This window comes from Pan troglodytes, chromosome 1 (assembly GCF_028858775.2).
Source record: "Pan troglodytes isolate AG18354 chromosome 1, NHGRI_mPanTro3-v2.0_pri, whole genome shotgun sequence".
In the NCBI taxonomy this organism is placed as follows: domain Eukaryota; kingdom Metazoa; phylum Chordata; class Mammalia; order Primates; family Hominidae; genus Pan; species Pan troglodytes.
Genome location: NC_072398.2, coordinates 68,258,189 through 68,276,561, shown reverse-complemented (window position 1 = coordinate 68,276,561; position 18,373 = coordinate 68,258,189). Strand labels below are relative to the sequence as shown.

The window sequence follows — 18,373 nt, the reverse complement described above, 5'->3', positions numbered from 1 at the left end:
GGCCTCCCAAAATGTTGGGATTACAGGCGTGAGCCACCACGTCCAGCCTTCCACATAACTTATTACAGTATATTATGATTGTTCTGCTTTATTATTATTGCTAGTCTCTTGCTGTGCTTAATTTATAGATTAAACTTTATCTATAAATTTTATAATATAAATATTATAAAATTTTATAATATTTATAGATACATTTCATTTATCTATAAAATGAAACATGGATAGCAGTACTATCCATGGTTTCAGGCACCAACTGGGGGTTTTGGAATGTATCCCCCACAGATTGCAATGGTGCAATCTCAGCTTACTGCAACCTCCACCCGTTGGGTTCAAGCAATTCTCATGCCTCAGCCTCCCAAGTAGCTGGAATTACAGGCGCACACCAAGCCCAGTTAATTTTTGTATTTTTAGGAGAGACGGGTATTCGCCACGTTAGCCAAGCTGGTCTTGAACTCCTGACCTCAAGTTTTCCACCCGCCTCGGCCTCCCAAATTACTGGGATTATAGGCATGAGCCACTGCGCCTGGCTTCTTTTCATTTTTTAAATTCAACCTATTTTCTTTCTTGTTCAGGTTAGGAAATTTCTATTCTATCTTTCAGTTGCCAGTTCTTTCCTCTGTCCCTTCTATTATTCTGTTAACAGTGAGTTTTATTTCAGTTATTGTATTTTTGGCTTCTAATATTTCTATTTGGTTCTTTTTTGTGTTTCCTGTATCTTTGGTGAGACTGTTTCTTTGCTAAGGCATTTTTATCATAGCTGCTGTGAGATCTTTGTCCAGTAATTCCAACATCTCTATCATCTCAGTTTTGACATCTTTGATTGTCTTTTCATTAAGTTTGAGATCTTCCTTGTTCTTCGTATGACTAGTGATTTTTTAAATTGAAAACTGGACAGTTTGGGTATTTTGTTATTAGACTATAGACACACACACACACACACACACACACACACACACACACACACACCCCTACCTCTTAATTATCCTTTGGATTGAGAACATTTCCTGCTTTTGCATGGTATTGCTAGCTGCTAACTGAGAGCTTTGGCAGCCTTACCTTCTGTGGCACAAATAATAGTGCATTCGTGTGTTTGTTTGTTTTTTTTTTGTATTTTGTTGTATTTTGTTCGTTTTTCTTGAAATCAGTGGGAATTATCTGTGGTGATATTACACACAATTTTTTTAATGTCTCGTAAGTGTAATACAGTTAAAACAGCTATAGGAATCATTAGGCATGCAGAAAGCAGCAACTTTTAAGCATCATTGTGACACTCATTGAATTAAAAGCAGCTGTGTTTTGTTGTAAAGGAAAAAAATGATGTCTACAAAATGTTAGAACAATGCCATTAAAGGTTGTATCTAAAAGGCAAGGAAAGTTTAATAGGGGTTTTGCTTTATCTATTTTTAGCTCTCAGGAACTTATCCTCATATAAGTCTGTTGCTTAACTTTTTCACATTCAACTTATTAACAAAAGACCATGAGATTGGCAGAGGAAGCAAAAGGAAAGCTTTATTTCCTGTAAAGGATTACAATCTGCACGTCAGGAAACTAAGCTTCCAGCCAAAACCAAATACATAGGCTTCAGTTACAAAGGGGAGAGGTTGGAATTTATCCCCAGTGGGGTTAGCTCCGCATACATATTTAGCAGGTTATAGGAGAATTTATGAATATTTATGAGGGAAACCAAATGTGTGGTGAGTAAACATATATGTTACATATGTCCCATGTTCACTTTGGAGTAGGCAGTTAACATTAAAGTGAAGTGAAATTCGGCTCTTTGTGTCAAAAGGTGAAACACAGAGCAGAGCACAGAGGCATCTTGTGCTCAGTCTCTGTGGACCAGCCAGAACCAGTCTGTGATCAGCAGTCATTTATCAAAAAGGAATGCTTTGTAAGGCTAGTCACCTATTGTGGCAAAAGCACGATAAGGGAGGGGAGTTTGGCCACAGTGTCAGATGGTCTGTTGAGGTTGGGGAAGAAATCTTGCACACATTGTTTTTAGGGACTGGTTTCTGTTTAATTATAGGAAAGAAAGTCTTGGCGGCTGATAATGAGATAAGGGAATGTGGAGGTGTGACTGACCTCCTGCCTTTGTCAAAGCCTTAGAATCTGGTTTTAAAGTTTTCTGTTTGCCACAGCTGTCCATTTCATTTTGCCTGGAGGGCCTAGGAGCTACAAACTTAATAGGTGTTTTCAGGGACACATTATATGTGTAGGCTGCCCAGAGACTATGTTGCCTTTCCCAAGTATTTGTTGGAAGGTAAAGCATTGTGCAGAAAATACAAAAATGAGTGAAACATAGCCTCAATTCAGTTTGGCAAATATTGATTAAGCCCCTACTATGTCCAGCATGGTACATGGGCCCTAGAAAAATGCTGATGTGAGATCTTTCTGTGAAAGACATTACAATTTAATGGAAAAGACAAATATATATTCAATTTGCTCTACTCTAAAGTTAAATTCTTTTCACAATGCTAGATAGAATACAATATTACAGGAAAGAAAAAAATTGTGTATATACAGAATGAAAGACAGTATAAGCACAAGCAAAATGTTTTGTGAAAAGAATGTCATAGGAAGGAGAGATTAACTTTTTTCTAAACTTTAATGTATTTTGTCCTTTGTTAACATATTATTAAATTTATCTCAAAAATGTTAACTTGAAAAGGGGTTTTTACAGCTGGGCACAGTGGCTCACACCTGTAATCCCAGCACTTTGGGAGGCCCAGGAGGGCAGATTATGAGGTCAGGAGATCGAGACCAGCCTGGCCAACATGGTGAAACTTCATCTCTACTAAAAATACAAAAATTAGCCGGGTGTGGTGGTGTGTGCCTGTAGTCCCAGCTATTTGGGAGGCTGAGGCAGAAGAATCACTTAACCCAGGAGGTAGAGGTTGCAATGAGCCGAGATCATGCCACTGCTCTCCAGCCTGGCGACAGAGCGAGACTGTGTCTCAAAAAGAAAAAAAAAAAAAAAGCGGGGGGTGGGGGGACGGTTTTACTATAACTTTCATTGCTTTTCTCAGCTCCTAACTCAGCCTTTTCCTCTTTATTCTTACAGACCACCTTGTCTCCTACTAGCTTAAGAAAATTGAGGCTATCAGGAATCATTTTCCTTCAGCTACCTTCTCCCTACATACTTATTTAATCTAAATCCCTTTTTACTGTATTTTCCCCAGTCTAAAGTAACAAGGTGTCCTTCCTCCTGTGCACTGCTCTAATTTCCCCTTGTCCCAGGATCTAGCTCTGGCAGTTGTCCCTTGTTTTTCCCAAATCTTCAAACTGTTTGTCATTACTGGCTCCTTCCTTCTAGCCTGTGTACATGCTTAAGAGTCCCCTACTCTAAAAAGATTTCCCTTACCTCATTAAGCCATCGGGTCTAGTCTTTTTTCCTTTTCTCTATCCTACATCTCAAAACAGTAATCTATCTATTCTTATTCTTACTGTCTCCATTCCTATAACCACAATAACTCTATAGTAATTAACACATATTTAGAAACCTTGAAATGTAAACAAACATAGAATTAGAATTTAAATTTTTTAAGAGATAAAGAGAAGCTCTGTAACATTTCAGAGAGTTCTCATCTCTTTGAGTCTTTGGTATTAAAAAAAAAAAAAAAAACTGGAAATAAACTCAACCAAGTGTAGTCAAACACAGTGTGATTCCCCTTATAGATGGAAGACTTATTTCTCATTGTAGCCTGTCCTTTTCATAGAAAGAGCTTCTAAATTATTTTGATGGTTGCAACTACTGTCTGTGTGACTCCCCAGTCTGTATCTGAAGCTTTTTAGTTTTTTCCAGTTGTTTTCTGGGCTTCCTCCACCTCGATGTTTCATAAGTACCTTAAAGTCAACACGTCAAAAAATAAACTCATTTTTTTTCCTAAGCATGCTTCAAGCCCCATGTTCTCTAACTTAGTTTATGGCACCATGCCACTCACCCAGGTTAAAAACTAGGAGTTATTTTTGACTGTATCCTTCATCTCACCTTCAAAATTTACCAAGTCCTGCCAATTTTAGTTCCCAAGTATTTCTTAATTTTTGCCTTACCTCTCTGTTCCTTAAACTTATACTCAATTCTAGTCCTCATTGTTTCTCACTGGGCTGTTGCCACAGCCATATTAATACACTGCTTTCAATCTTTACACCTCAAACTCATCTCCCCAAAGATACCTAGAACCGCACTGTTGCATAATTTAACTACCAACTACATCAATCTGTCGAGCATTTGAAGTGTGCCTAATCTAAATCGAAATGTGCCGTAAGTATAACATACAAACTGGATCTTGAAGACTTAGTTTGAAACAAAAAACTGTGAAGGATATCAATTTTATTTTGACTATATATTAAATATAAAAGTGATAACATTTTAGGTATAGATTACATAAAATATATTATTAATTTTACCTGTTTCTACCTTTTTGAATATGGTTACTAGAAATTTTATTATTACATATACTCTTTCTCTACCTTCACATGAAAATGTGGCTGGTTCCTTGTCAGTACCCAAGTCCCAACTTAAGAAACCTTCTCTGCCTGAACGCTGTTTCTGCCTGAATACTGTCTGAAGGAATTTTGTCTTATCATGCTGTTCTGTTTTCTTCATGGTATTTTTCACTGTGTGAAATCATCTTCTTATATATCTGATCATTGTCTACCCCTACGAAATAGGAGGCTTTACTGAGGCAGGAAATTTGTCTGACCATTAGTAAATAAGATTCACTGTTGTGTACCTGGTACCTAGAATAATATCTGGCATGTGCAGGTACTCTTTATTGAATGAATGGTTTCTATTCTGCTTGAAATGGTTCTCTCTGCCCCATAAACTTGTTTAACTCAAGTCCTTTCATGATTCAGCTCAAGTAGTACCTCCTTCAGGAAGATTTTCCTGGCTATTTCCCCTCCTGGCTTATTGATTCCTTTTCTATGCACAGTTCCAGAACTGTACCTATACATTGTGTTTTTGACTAAATTCTCTCTCCTCTTTTAGACTTAGCCCTTAGTAGTTCTTCAGTATATTCTCATTCCCTAGAATGTACCTAGTTAGGTTACCCAGTAGACATTCAGTATTTGTTTGCTGAATATACAAGCAAGCAGATGTTTTTTTGGAGTTAGTCTTTAGTATTCTAGTTATACAATAAATAATGCAGGTTATAGTATATACTCAGTAGTAAACAGTTCTTGAATTAGTAAAGGAATTCCTATGTACTATTTTTATTATAAAAACAATATAGTGGCTGGGTGTGGTGGCTCACACCTGTAATCCCAGCACTTTGATAGGCCGAGGCAGGCAGATCACCTGAGGTTGGGAGTTTGAGACCAGCCTGGCCAACATGGAGAAACCCTGTCTCTACTAAAAATACAAAATTAGCCGGACGTGGTGGCGCATGCCTGCAGTCCCAGCTACTCAGGAAGCTGAGGCAGGAGAATCGCTTGAACCAGGAGGTGGAGGTTGCGGTGAGCCTAGATTGCACCATTGCACTCCAGTGTGGGCAACCAGAGTGAAACTCCATCTCAAAACAAAAACAAACAAAAAATATAGCAAAATTAAAGTCTTACTTAAATCATTTGTATCACCACCCTAATAACAATTATTTTCCTCAGCCCACTTTCTTCCTTAATCTTACTTCCCTCATCTGAGATAACCACTTCTGTTTTTTTCCCATAAACATAATTTTATGTACAGCATGAAATAAGCAATAATATGTGTAATAACTTTTAAATTCTATTTTCCCACACTATGTTAGAAATTTTGTAATGTTACTTCATGGTTTTATGAAACTACTTTTTTCATTTTAAAGTTGAGATGGACTTAGAGAAGCAATGCTGTCTAGTACAAAATGTTCCTTAGATGAGGATTCCTCATTCTGGTTCCCCCATTTAGCCTTAGGCCCTATGAGTTCCTTTTTTGTCTCAATCATTTTAAGAGTATGAATTTTCTATAACCACAAAGCTTGGAAGAGGCAGTCTATATTCAAACCCAGGTCTCCTAACTTTAAATCTAGTTATCTTTCCATTTATTAACTATCTCCCTCAACTTCAGTTTCCTTAACTATAAAATGGGAATAATAATGTCTGTCTTGTCTGCCCTAAGGATGAAGATGATAATCACCTGAGGGATTAATATATGTGATCTCACATGTAACTAAAACACACTAAAGATCGGGGAATATCTATATTTGTTCATTTTTTGGAGAACAGTATTAATCTCACAATTCAAAGGTTTGATTTTTCTTTTTTTTGGTAATAGAAATAGATCCAGGATTTGCCAGATCCTAAACTCAGTCATAATTCAGTTTACCTTTATAGGTTTGGGCTTTGAAAACTAGGTCCAGTCTGTTGTGTTTTCTTATTTTATTTCAAACTAGTAAATTATTACCAGAAGAGAAAGGTTTTAGGTGAAAAGAAAACCATTCCATTTCTCTCTTCACGTGGTGCCACATTTTTCATTTTTGAAATATCCACCCTGAAACATGATTCAAGTTGATTTCCATATGTAATTTTTCTGATTTCTCTCTTTAGTACTTTTCCTTCTCTCTTTTTAAAAAATCATTCCCACATTGTCCCTTTAGTATTTTAGTCCTTTTCCTTTTTTCTTTTTTAATCATTCACACAATGGCTATGGGTACAAAACTGTAAGAAATTTATTTTTATTTTTATTTGTTTTAAATTCATGGATACCATTGCCATAAATATGTCCAATATGAATTATGCTTCGAATGTGGCAGACGTATAATGGATAGAAGCTTAGAGTAGAATAGCAATGACTTGATTTTCTGTGATTCTGAATATCACTAAAGTGTGCTACCAGGGTTAGCCAAGAGAGAATAAGATGTAATTGCTTGCCTAAAGTGATAATATCTTTCCAGGACATCTCCTGAATACCAATGAAGGCAGATGATTTCAGGGAGAGAGGCATTCTTCACTTGAGAGATGGGAAAGATCAAATAATGGTAGTAATTAAAATGAGACCAAAATGTAGCATTTGTAGACCAAGTGTGTGCTAATCATTGTTTGAAGAAGTTCATCAGATAAAACATTACTTACTCTGAAATATTCTGTAAGAATATTTATTTAAAAGGCAGTAAGTCCTCATGTATGTTTCATAGAAATTGCATAGAAATGATATGGACTTCTAATATAAAAAATTAGAGTGTGATTCAGAAAAGAAAGATACTTTTAAATGGTTTTTAATCAAAATTGTCTTAATCAAAATTTTAAAGTTGTGAATAAATACATTCAAAAATGTTGTTTGGAAAACGAAAAGACAAGCCACACATTAACAGAAAATATTTGCAGGAAACCTATCAGAAAGAGAACTGGAATACAGAATAAATTTTAAAATTTCAGACAATGCAATAATAATAAGACAAGAAATTCCCCCTCAAAATTTTTGGCCAAATATTTTACCAAATCCATCACCAGAAAAGATACACATATGACAATTAAACACATAAAAAGATGCCTGACATCACTAGTCATCAGAGGAGTAAAGATTAATATCACAACTAGATACTACAAAATATCTATTAGAGTAGCTAAATTTTTTTTAATGACAGTATCAAATACTGTTGAAGAAGAGGAGGAACTAAATTTCTCTTACATTGCTGGTGAAAATGCAAAATGGTACAATAACTCTTTAAAACAGTTTGAAAGATTTTCATAAAGTTAAACATCCACTTACCATACAACCCAACAGTCTCACTCCTATCCAAGGGAAATGAAAACATATTACATAAAGTCTTGTGTATGAATATTTGTAAAGTGATTTTTTTGGAATTGTCAAAAGCTGAAAACAGTCTGTATGTTCATCAGCAAGTAAATGGATAAACAATTTGTATACATCCTTACAAAGTAATACTATTTAGCAAGAAAAAGAAATAAGCCACTGATACATGCAACAACATGGATAAATCTTTAATATATTATGTTAAGTGAAAACAGCCAGACTCAAAATGCTATATACTAAGTGGTTCCATTTTATGTGACTGTCTCAAAAAGGCAAAACTACCAGAAGAGAACACAGGCTGGTGGTTGTCCGTGGGGCTACAATGGAGTGTGTGGGAATTCTTTGGAGTTATGGAGATGGTCTGTAACTTGATTGTAGTGATGGGTACATGACTCTGCGTTTGTCAAAATGAGCAGGATGTGACTAAAAAAAAAAAAAGAAATAACATGGGCTTGCAAGAGAGAAACACCAGATCCATTGTACCAGTGTAAGAATTACACTCTAAGGATAAGATTTACATTTAAAATCTAGGAGAAATACCAGAAAATTAGCACATTGCTTTTAGTTTCATTATTAATTCCTTTTTCATGTAACATTTTTACTCCTCTTCACAATCTCCTTTTATGTAATAATTTACACTTGATTATTTCTTCAGTAATTAGTAAAGAAAGAAAGAAAATCAGCTTTCTGTAATAAGACTCCATATCACCTATACTCACTTGAGAAATACTCATTTTGTTATCTCCTACTAAATGTATCTATTACTCTATTCTCATGTCCTTTTACTAGCAGACAAAACAATAGCTTATTATTAGGAAAATTAAATGAGACAATATTTGTAAAATACCTGGCACATACCTCACATTCAGTTTTTTTTAAGTGTTGTAAATATAAATAAGTTAAGTTCCTTGCCTTTTTATCTCTGTGTGGATCTTGTTTTGAAAATATGAGGAGTGAATTTTACTAAGTTGCCAAATTTGCTTTATTCTTTGTGAACCTTAGTAGATGAATTGTAATATCTTTTTTAATGTAGCCATGATGTGAATTATTGAATGACACTTCTCAGCTAGACCCTATATCTGCACATAGAATGAAATAAATACATGTCAGAACACACGAACTATACCTAGATAGTAAGTAAATAATTTTTTAGGCATTTTAAGTTGATAATTTATGACATAATGTTGTAGTATAAATATTCAGCACAATTTGTTTTTAGTGAAGAAAAATTTTTGTGGAAATAGTTTAAATGTGAAAATGTGATTATATCAAAGCTGGGCTATTCATGAGAATCACATGTGGACCATTTAAGGAAATACCAATTTCTTTCCCTACCACTGCCTTTCTAAGAGAAGCAGCTAAACAGTGATGTGCTAGTATATGTTCAAGAAACCAGCTCTTGGGTGGGAGTGGGGATAAGGAGCATTGATTCCTAGTGTTTGCTGATTTCCACGGTGTAAATACTTCCACTATAGCCAATTTCAAGCTACTAAGATGATAACACTGAATGTGGAGTGAGGAAAAGATGTACAGTAGCACAGCATTATACAGTATTTCCATCATGCAAGTACAATAAATACATCCAACCTCGAGAATAAAAGCAAAAATTAATAAAATAATTAAAAAGTAATGAATTTTGAGTATGTGTTACCTTTGTTTTAATATAGCTATTTATAAAGTTATGTAAGTTAATTTTTAATAATGACTGAGTTTGACAACCAGCTTCCAGAGTTTCTGAAAATTTAACAATTGGCTTTCATAAGCTGATGAGAACTGATGTTCACACAACACTGAAGCTCCAAGGCAACTATTTTTTTTTTAACTAATTGATTGCAAGTAATTTGCCAACCAGTTGTTTTTCTAAAATACAGATCTGATCCTAAAGCCCACGAAGGCGTTCCACAGTCAGACCCAGATGAGTCTTTTTCAGCCTCATTTTAAATCATACCATTTCTCTCACATCTTCTATATGTCACCTACACTAGATGTAGGTAACTTGTACCTTCTCAAACACACCTGTACTTCCCCCCACCTTCTCATTATCTGCCTTCTCAGTATCTTCCTTCAGCCTTGAATGACCTCACCTTATCTGCCTGACTTTTGCAATACTATTTATTTATCCTTCTAGAAATAACTCAAATGCTGCTTTCTCTTACTTCCTACTGTTGGAAACATTCCCATTTGCCTTGGTGCTCTCATAGCCCTTTGTTTATACTTCATTTTGAGCTCAAATTTATCAATTTATAATGAATGAATGTTTCACTCTCTAGATTATAAACTTCTAAGGGGTACCTTTAAATCATACTGTACTTATTAACACATTAATATAACCTAAAAGTGGTTAATAAACACTTGCTTATTTTAACAGAAAAAAATTATGAACGATGCATGATATATCCTTCACTTTCTATATCTTTGAGAAACTGACCAAAATTTAAACTTTTTTGAATTAGATTTGTACGCCTTTTTTTCCTGGTGATGCAGAACCATATTAGTAGTTATATACCTATAGCACACCTAGAGACATTTCACAATGGACTCTAGAGCTTACCAAAGAAGAATTTCATTAGATAGTATATGAAGCAGAAATGATTAAATTGTATAACTATATTTGTGAATCATTATTCTCATTTAGTGTGCCTTATAATAAGTATTTTCAGCATAAAGCCAAAAGTTACTTTATAGTGTTCCCAGCAAATTAGGCCTTTGTATCAATAAACACCCTCTAAGAAAAGCTAAAATATCATACTTTGCTTTGTGACTTGAGAGAAATTTGCTTTCATACATATCCTTAAGGGTAAAATCCTTATCACTCTGTTGTTTTCGGGCATTTTATCTAGACTTAGAATTATCTGGTTGCCATCATGATAAGTATGGACAACATCTAAGTGTATGAAGGAAATGTTCTAAAGTAAAAACAATCCAAGAATTTCTTGAAGCAAATGCACATTCCTTGTTAGTAGTGTTTCAGGAATCTTTTTCATATTTTGCACTAGGCTGCCACCTGATGGCAAAAGTTAAAATTGCATCTTTTGTAACATTCGACGCCTTCATTGCAATTATACAGATTTTTATGTATTCAGCATAGAGCCTCCAAAACTTTTATACATTTGTGTAAGTGTTATGTATTCAATAAATGTTTGATGATTGCTTTGGACCTCAGGGAAATCATATTTATTATTTAACCTTTGTTAGACAGTGATCTTCCTACGATCTGTTTAAAGCTTTGCTTTCTTATGGAGCTGTTTTAAGAATCTGTTTTAATTAGTGTTATTAATGAAAAATTTTACTTAAATGTAGTAATTTTCTCTTTTCTCTTTCCCTCTTCTTTCTTCAGAACGAGGTCACTCGGACACTATGGTGTTCTTTTACCTGTGGATTGTCTTTTATATCATCAGTTCCTGCTATACCCTCATCTGGGATCTCAAGATGGACTGGGGTCTCTTCGATAAGAATGCTGGAGAGAACACTTTCCTCCGGGAAGAGATTGTATACCCCCAAAAAGTATGTATAAAGAGTGTGTTTGTTTAAAAGAACAAACTTAGGTATACCACTAGCTAATCCTGTTGCAGTACAGACCCAACCTCTAATTATATTACTCTAATATAATTAGAAAAACAATTAACAAAAATACTAATTCATTCGGTTAGCAAAAATATATTAGATGTTTACTATATGCTAGGTACTATAGGAAATCAAAACAAAGTAAAATTCTCATTCTCAAGGAAAGCCATAAACTATGTTCAGATAAGTAAACAAATTGCAATACAATGCGATAAAGACTGGAATAGAAGAATAAATAACTTACTGTAGTTTATGATTTGTTTTTGAACATGGAATGCCCTCAGTCTGAAACACTCTCTCTCGTCTGCTTTGTAAACACCTGTTCCTCCTCTTTAAAAGTCAGTTTAAGTGTTACTTTCTCCAAGAAGCCTTTCTTTATTTTTCCTAGCATAGTCAGCTATTCATCTTAATCTTTTTTTACCCTATATAAACTACCATTATAGCAGTTATCACATTGTATTATAATAATGTGCTTAGGTGTCCATATTCTTCACTTCCCAGCATAATTACTGGTCTATAGTAGACTTAATGTTTCTGGGATGAATGAATAAATACTTGACTAAATGAAAAGTGTCATGAAAAGACAAAGGAGAAGGAGTGGCTGACTCTGCTTGATTGCATCAAGAAGACTTCTCCTTTCATTTATTTCATCTAATATTTGTTAAAATCAAGTGCCATTTCAATCAGAAAACATAGATAATTCTTTAGGAATAATTCTTTAGGAATTATTTTAGGATTTTTTCTATGTATTAATAAAAAGACAAGAGGGGCTGAATTAAAAAGTCAAAAAATCAAAAATATCTATACTCAGATATTTTAGTAAAGGATAAATACCATGATTAGACCTTGAAAGAAATTAAACAATGAACTGGTAATCCTGAATGTGAATGTAAATTCTAATCCCAGCTCTTTCACTAACTAGCTATATAATTGTCTGCAACCAGACTATAGTGGATTCTTGTTTATGAGGTAAGTATGTTAAACTAGATTATCTCTTGGTCTTTTCCCAGTCTAAAATTCTGTGATGGAGAAGGAAGTGTAGATTAGGTCACTAACATTTTATACTCTATCAGCATGTCACTAGTACCTTAAAATTGTATTTGGAAAAGTGTATGGATGTGTAATATTCAGTTGGTAAGTAGGGAAGGCCATTTTCAGGTGTGAGGAATGGTGAATTCAAAGAATGATATGTAGAGTAACTTCAGATGAACAAATAAAGGGGAAAAGGGGACAGTTGTTGACAGTGATCTTTTTTACCTAAACTATAGCAATACCCCCAATGTGAAAAATTAGAATATATGACCAAGATATTAGACATATTTTTATAAATCTAATTTGAAAAGAAAATTAACAATCAGAGAGTAGATAGGAGCTCAGTTAAAAATGGCCCTTTTGTGCTCACCAAATATGTGTGTTTTATTTTTGTTTACATTGTTCTTGCCTTCTGAGAGCTATAAAACATTTGTTTCTTTTTTTTTTTTTTTTTTTTGAGACAGAGTCTTGCTCTGTCACCCAGGCTAGAGTGCAGTGGCACGATCTCGGCTCACTGCCAGCTCCACCTCCCAGGTTCACACCATTCTCCTACCTCAGCCTCCCAAGTAGCTAGGACTACAGGTGCCCGCCACCACGTCCGGTTAATTTTTTGTAGTTTTAGTAGAGACGGGGTTTCACCGTGTTAGCCAGGATGGTCTCAATCTCCTGACCTCATGATCCGCCTGCCTCGGCCTCCCAAAACATTTGTTTCTTATTATGATAATTGCTTAGATAAATTGTTTGTATCTTTATATAAATGTTGATCCATTCCCGCTTTTAAATAGTTCTAACATAGTGATTTCTAGGTAATAAAATTAGTGAATATAATTTTTCACTCAGTTTCTTTGTTGTTACATATTTTCATGACTCTAAAAAACAAAATAAATACTTTCCTACATTATAATTTGCAAACTTACAAGAAAGATGTTCTGCTGGATCACCACATTCCTTTAATTTTAAAAAATACTGGCCAGACGTGGTGGCTCACACCTGTAATCCCAGCACTTTGGGAAGCCAGGACAGAAGAATTGCTTGAGTTCCAGACCAGCCTAGGCATCATAGTGTGAGACACTGACTCTACTAAAATAAAATAAAAATAACTGGATGTGGTGGCACACGCCTGTAGCCCCAGCTACTCGGGATGCTGAGGCAGGAGGATCACTTGAGCCCTGGAGTTCAAGACTGCAGTGGGCTATGTTCATGCCACTGTACTCCAGACTGGGCGATGGAGCAAGACCCTGTCTTAAAAAAAAAAACAAAAACAAAAAACTAAAACAAAAGGCAGATAGTTGGAATAAAATTCATCCAGCTTGAAAAGTGTGGAATCCAGTGGAGCTTCATTAAAAATTTAGAACACAGGTATATGAACCTTAAAATCAGTTCTTAGGGATTAACAGTTCTTAAAATCAGTTCTTAGGAATGCATAATATTAAGCACCACATCCCAGGTCCAGGAACAATTTTTGTCATCTTTATATTCACACTTAACTTTGCTGTGTCTCTTGACCTCAAAGATAAGTGTATTCCTCCCGAAAGACTTCCACATTTTTGGTGACATCAGTTTCCACATTGGTCAATGGTGAATAGCTTAAGACTGACTCTGAAAGGCACATGAAATTGCAGTTCTTCAGTTAAGCCTAATAATAAAGTGAATGTGGATTTACCCAAAAATTGCATTATCACTATATTGTGAGGAAGGAGAGGGAACAGTGAGCCATGTGAATGTGTTAAAATCCTCATAATAATCCTCATTAAATGTATCATAATCATCAGTCAGTGAATAATATCTAAAATTGAGTAATCAAGATATAACACTATACACATATTAGTTTAATACATGGAGGCTAAGTAGAAGAAGTAGCTACAAATTTTGAAAATGTTCGGTCTCTAGGGATGGAAAGAGAAGGTGGCCAGGGGACTTTTTTTTTTTTTTAGAATAGCATTCTCACAATGACTAGTATTACTTTGTTTAAAAATTTTTTAAGTAAAATAAATATTATGGCTTAATACATAGTAGTTCCCCTTCCCAAATATTTCACATTCTTTAAATACATATATTTAAAGAGCTGATTTCCTTGAGATTAATAATGAGCAAATCTATGAATTATATAGTTCTGCTCTATTGGCAATTTGTGTACTTAAGACTTTTGTGTAGCTAAAACTGGACTGGACTCCTAAATCCTGGGTGCTAGTACCTGCAAGTATTACTTGAGCACCGTCTTCCCCATGTAAAAATAGAACATTTCTTAAATTCAACCACGGTTGTGAAATCCAAGCTTAATTTCATTCCCATCAAAAAGCAAGGCAAAACTTTCTTCAAATACAGGGTAAGGCAAATGGAGAATAAAAGTACAAATAACACAGTGAATAAATCTGCTAATCTTTTCTGATATTAGCTATTAAGTCTACTGTACGTGTTAGAATGTAATCTCAATCAATCAAGGATCTTAACCAGCTTATATTTCTGGGCCCTAGAAGAAAGCCTGGCATACAGTATGGCAGTGAAACATATTTGTTAATGATTACTCAAATTCAGTAATACTTCATACTGGATATTATACCATTTAAGAAAAAACTAAATTGGTAGAAATCATTCTAAAATATAATGTGTACTTCCCTGCAGAATAAAATACAACTTTCCTCTTGAACCTGTGCTTATTCGTAGGACATGTGTGAGTCTTGTTTGTAGGACATATGCTCATTGGTATGCCTATTTATGAGAAATGTGATAGAAAACATACTCAATTTCTTTATTATTTCTCAGGCCTACTACTACTGTGCCATAATAGAGGATGTGATTCTGCGCTTTGCTTGGACTATCCAAATCTCGATTACCTCTACAACTTTGTTGCCTCATTCTGGGGACATCATTGCTACTGTCTTTGCCCCACTTGAGGTTTTCCGGTAAGCAAACTACTGAAAAGTTTATTAAAGATTCTTTTTAACCTAAAAGACACCCAATACTTACAAATTAGAATTTATTATAACTTGTACTTGAAAACCTTTAATTTTCCAACTTTTCTCAAATTTCTCCTCAGCCTTAGAATTGGAAAACCATGTTGGCCAGGCTGATCTCGAACTCTTGACCTCAGTTGATCCACCCACCTCGGCCTCCCAAAGTGCTGGGATTACAGGCGTGAGCTACTGTGCCCAGCCCAGAGGTTAATTCTTAACAAAGTTAAAATAACCATTGATGATGACTTAAAAGCTTCTTTAGAACGGGGTTCCATTGAAAGGATAAGTGGAAATTGGGAGGTAAAATGGCTTAAAACAGAAATCAATCATTTTTTGCAATTTGGCAGTCTGAGTTATTCAGCCCAGCCTTCTCACTGAAAACAATAAAAATGCTAGATAAAATGTGTTTAAATCTGGCCAGGTGCAGTGGCTCACTCCTGTAATCCCAACACTTTGGGAGGCCGAGGCCGGCGGATCACCTGAGGTCAGGAGTTCAAGACCAGCCTGGCCAACATGGTGAAACGCTGTCTCTACTAAAAATACAAAAATTAGCTGGGCATGGTGGTGGGCACCTGTAATCCCAGCTACTCGGGAGGCTGAGGCAGGAGAATCACTTGAATCCAGGAGGCAGAGGTTGCAGTGAGCCAAGACTGCACCATTGCACTCCAACCTGGGCAACAAGAGCAAAACTCCGTCTCAAAAAAAAAAAGTGTTTAAATATTCTAAAAAAAAATCAGACAAGATAATCCAAAATCTAAATGAAAACAGGAGCCCCAAGATAAACAGAGCACTAACACTACCTTTGCACTATAGAAATTTGCCAAATCTGTAGACTTTGAAATTCACTTGTGACTGCCAATTAAAATTTGTATGCACCTAATAAAATGCCTTAAAATTTTGTAAAGCAAAAGCTGGCGTTGCTACAAGTAAATTTACAATTTCAGATTTTAACATATTTCCTTCAGTGATAGATAAATAAGGGGTCAGTTAATTAATTAAACCTGAATGACATATGTAGAGAACTGCATCCAACTACTAAATACATATTCTTTTAAATACATGTAGAACATTTACCAAAATTAACCTTATACTGTGCCATAAAGGAAGTCTCAACAAATTGCAGGGATTATAATCACAAAAAGATAACTCAAAAGTCCCAAATGTTTAGAAATTAAGCAGTACATGTCTGATAACCCCAGGTCAAAATTGAAATTGTAATGCAAATTTTAAAATATTTTGAGTAACCAGGCGTGATGGTTTATGCCTGTAATCCCAGCATTTTGGAAGGCCAAGGTGGGCAGATCACTTGAACTCAGGGGTTTGACACTGGCCTGGGCAACATGGCAAAACACATCTCTACAAAAAATACAAAAATTAGCTGGGCATGGTGGTGCGCGCCTGTAGTCCCAGGTACTCAGGAGGCTGAGGTGTAAGGGTCACTTGAGCCTGGGAGGCAGAGGTTGCAGTGAGTCAAGATCATGCCACTGCACTCCAGCCTGGGTGACAGAGCAAGACTCCGTCTCAAAAAAAAAAAAAAATTTTTTTTTTGAACAGAATGTAATTGAAAATGTGATAAAAGAGAAAAATGTAAAATGCAGCTAGGGCCATGCTTACAAGGAAATGTGTAACTTTACATGTATGTATCAGAAAAGTATATAGCTCAGGAAATAAGAAAGATTTAAAAAACAGCAAATCCCAAAAGAAAGTAGAAGTAAATATAAAGAACGTAAATTAATGGAACAGAAAACAAACACACAATACAGAAAATTATTAATGATAAAGCCAAACTTAATTTCCTTAAAATGCCAAATACTGTTGATAAAGTACTTAAGACTGATAAAGCAAAAAAGAAAAGGAAGTACAAATTATGAATATCAAAAAACCCAAAGACATTTATTTAAAGAGTAAGACTATCTTACGAGCAACTTTATATCAATAAATTTAAAAATGTAGATGAATGGACAAATTACTGAAAAAGCAGTGTGCCAAAACCAATAAAGAAGAAATAGAAAATCTGTATTAAAGAAATTAAATTCATGTTAAAATACTTTGCACAAAGAAAACGCCAGGCCCAGGAATTCTTTCAAATATTTGAGGAAGAAATATTAACCAATTTTATACAAAACTCTTCCAGAAAAAAAAAGAGCATAAAAGGAAACACTTTCTAGTTTGTTCTCTGCAGCCAGCATAACTTTGATATATAAGCCTACAATGACATTTTAATAAAAACTAATCTGTCTCATGTACACAGTTGTAAAAATCCTGAATGAAATATTAGCATATGAATTCAACAATATATAAAAAGGGTAATACAAATTAGGTTCGTTCTAGGAATGTAAGATTTAACATTCAAAAATCAATCAGGGCCAGGCACGGTGGTTCACACCTGTAATCCCAGCACTTTGGGAGGCTGAGGTGAGTGGATCATTTGAGGTCAGGAGTTCAAGACCAGCCTGGCCAACATGGTGAAACCCCATCTCTACTAAAAATACAAAAATTAGCCGGGAGTAGTGGCGCATGCCTGTAGTCCCAGCTACTCAGGAGGCTGAGTTGGGAGAATTGCTTGAACCCAGGAGGAAGAGGTTGCAGTGAGCCAAGATTGCACCACTGTACTGCAGCCTGGGCAACAGAGGGAGACCCTGTCTCAAAAAAAAAAAAAAAGAAAGAAACCTGTCTCACTTATATTAACAGAATAAAGGGGGAAAAAGAACCTCTATATTTGTAGAAAAGGCCATTGATAAAAGTCAATACCTGTTCATGAAAAAAATGTTTTCTACAAAAACACAATCAAGAACATATTTAACAGTGAAACACTATAAACTTTCCCTTGAAATCAGGAATGAGACAAGTGTGTCTGCTGTTCCCACTTTTATTTAATATCATCAAAGTATAGCTAGCGCAATGAGGAAAAAGAACTATCAGAATTGGAAAGGAAAAAAATAAAACTATAATTATTCACTGATGACAGTTACACAGAAAATTCAAAATAGTTTACAAATAATTAGATCTAATGTCACAGTTCTGAATACAAGGTCAACATAATATAAATCAGTCATTTTTAAAAACAGTCATAACAACTAGAAAAAGAACATTT

General features: G+C 35.0%; 1 protein-coding gene across 4 annotated transcripts in view; it reads left to right on the top strand.

Moving 5' to 3' along the window:
- XPR1 (xenotropic and polytropic retrovirus receptor 1) overlaps positions 1 to 18,373 on the top strand; it is a 242,717-nt gene that overhangs the window by 215,070 nt on the left and 9,274 nt on the right. For all 4 annotated transcript variants that reach the window (XM_524986.9, XM_016933606.4, XM_063795116.1 and 1 more), the window contains 2 exons: positions 11,067 to 11,233; positions 15,089 to 15,228. In XM_524986.9, coding sequence (XP_524986.2) covers positions 11,067 to 11,233; positions 15,089 to 15,228 — 307 coding nt within the window. The remainder of the gene's footprint in view (positions 1 to 11,066; positions 11,234 to 15,088; positions 15,229 to 18,373) is intronic.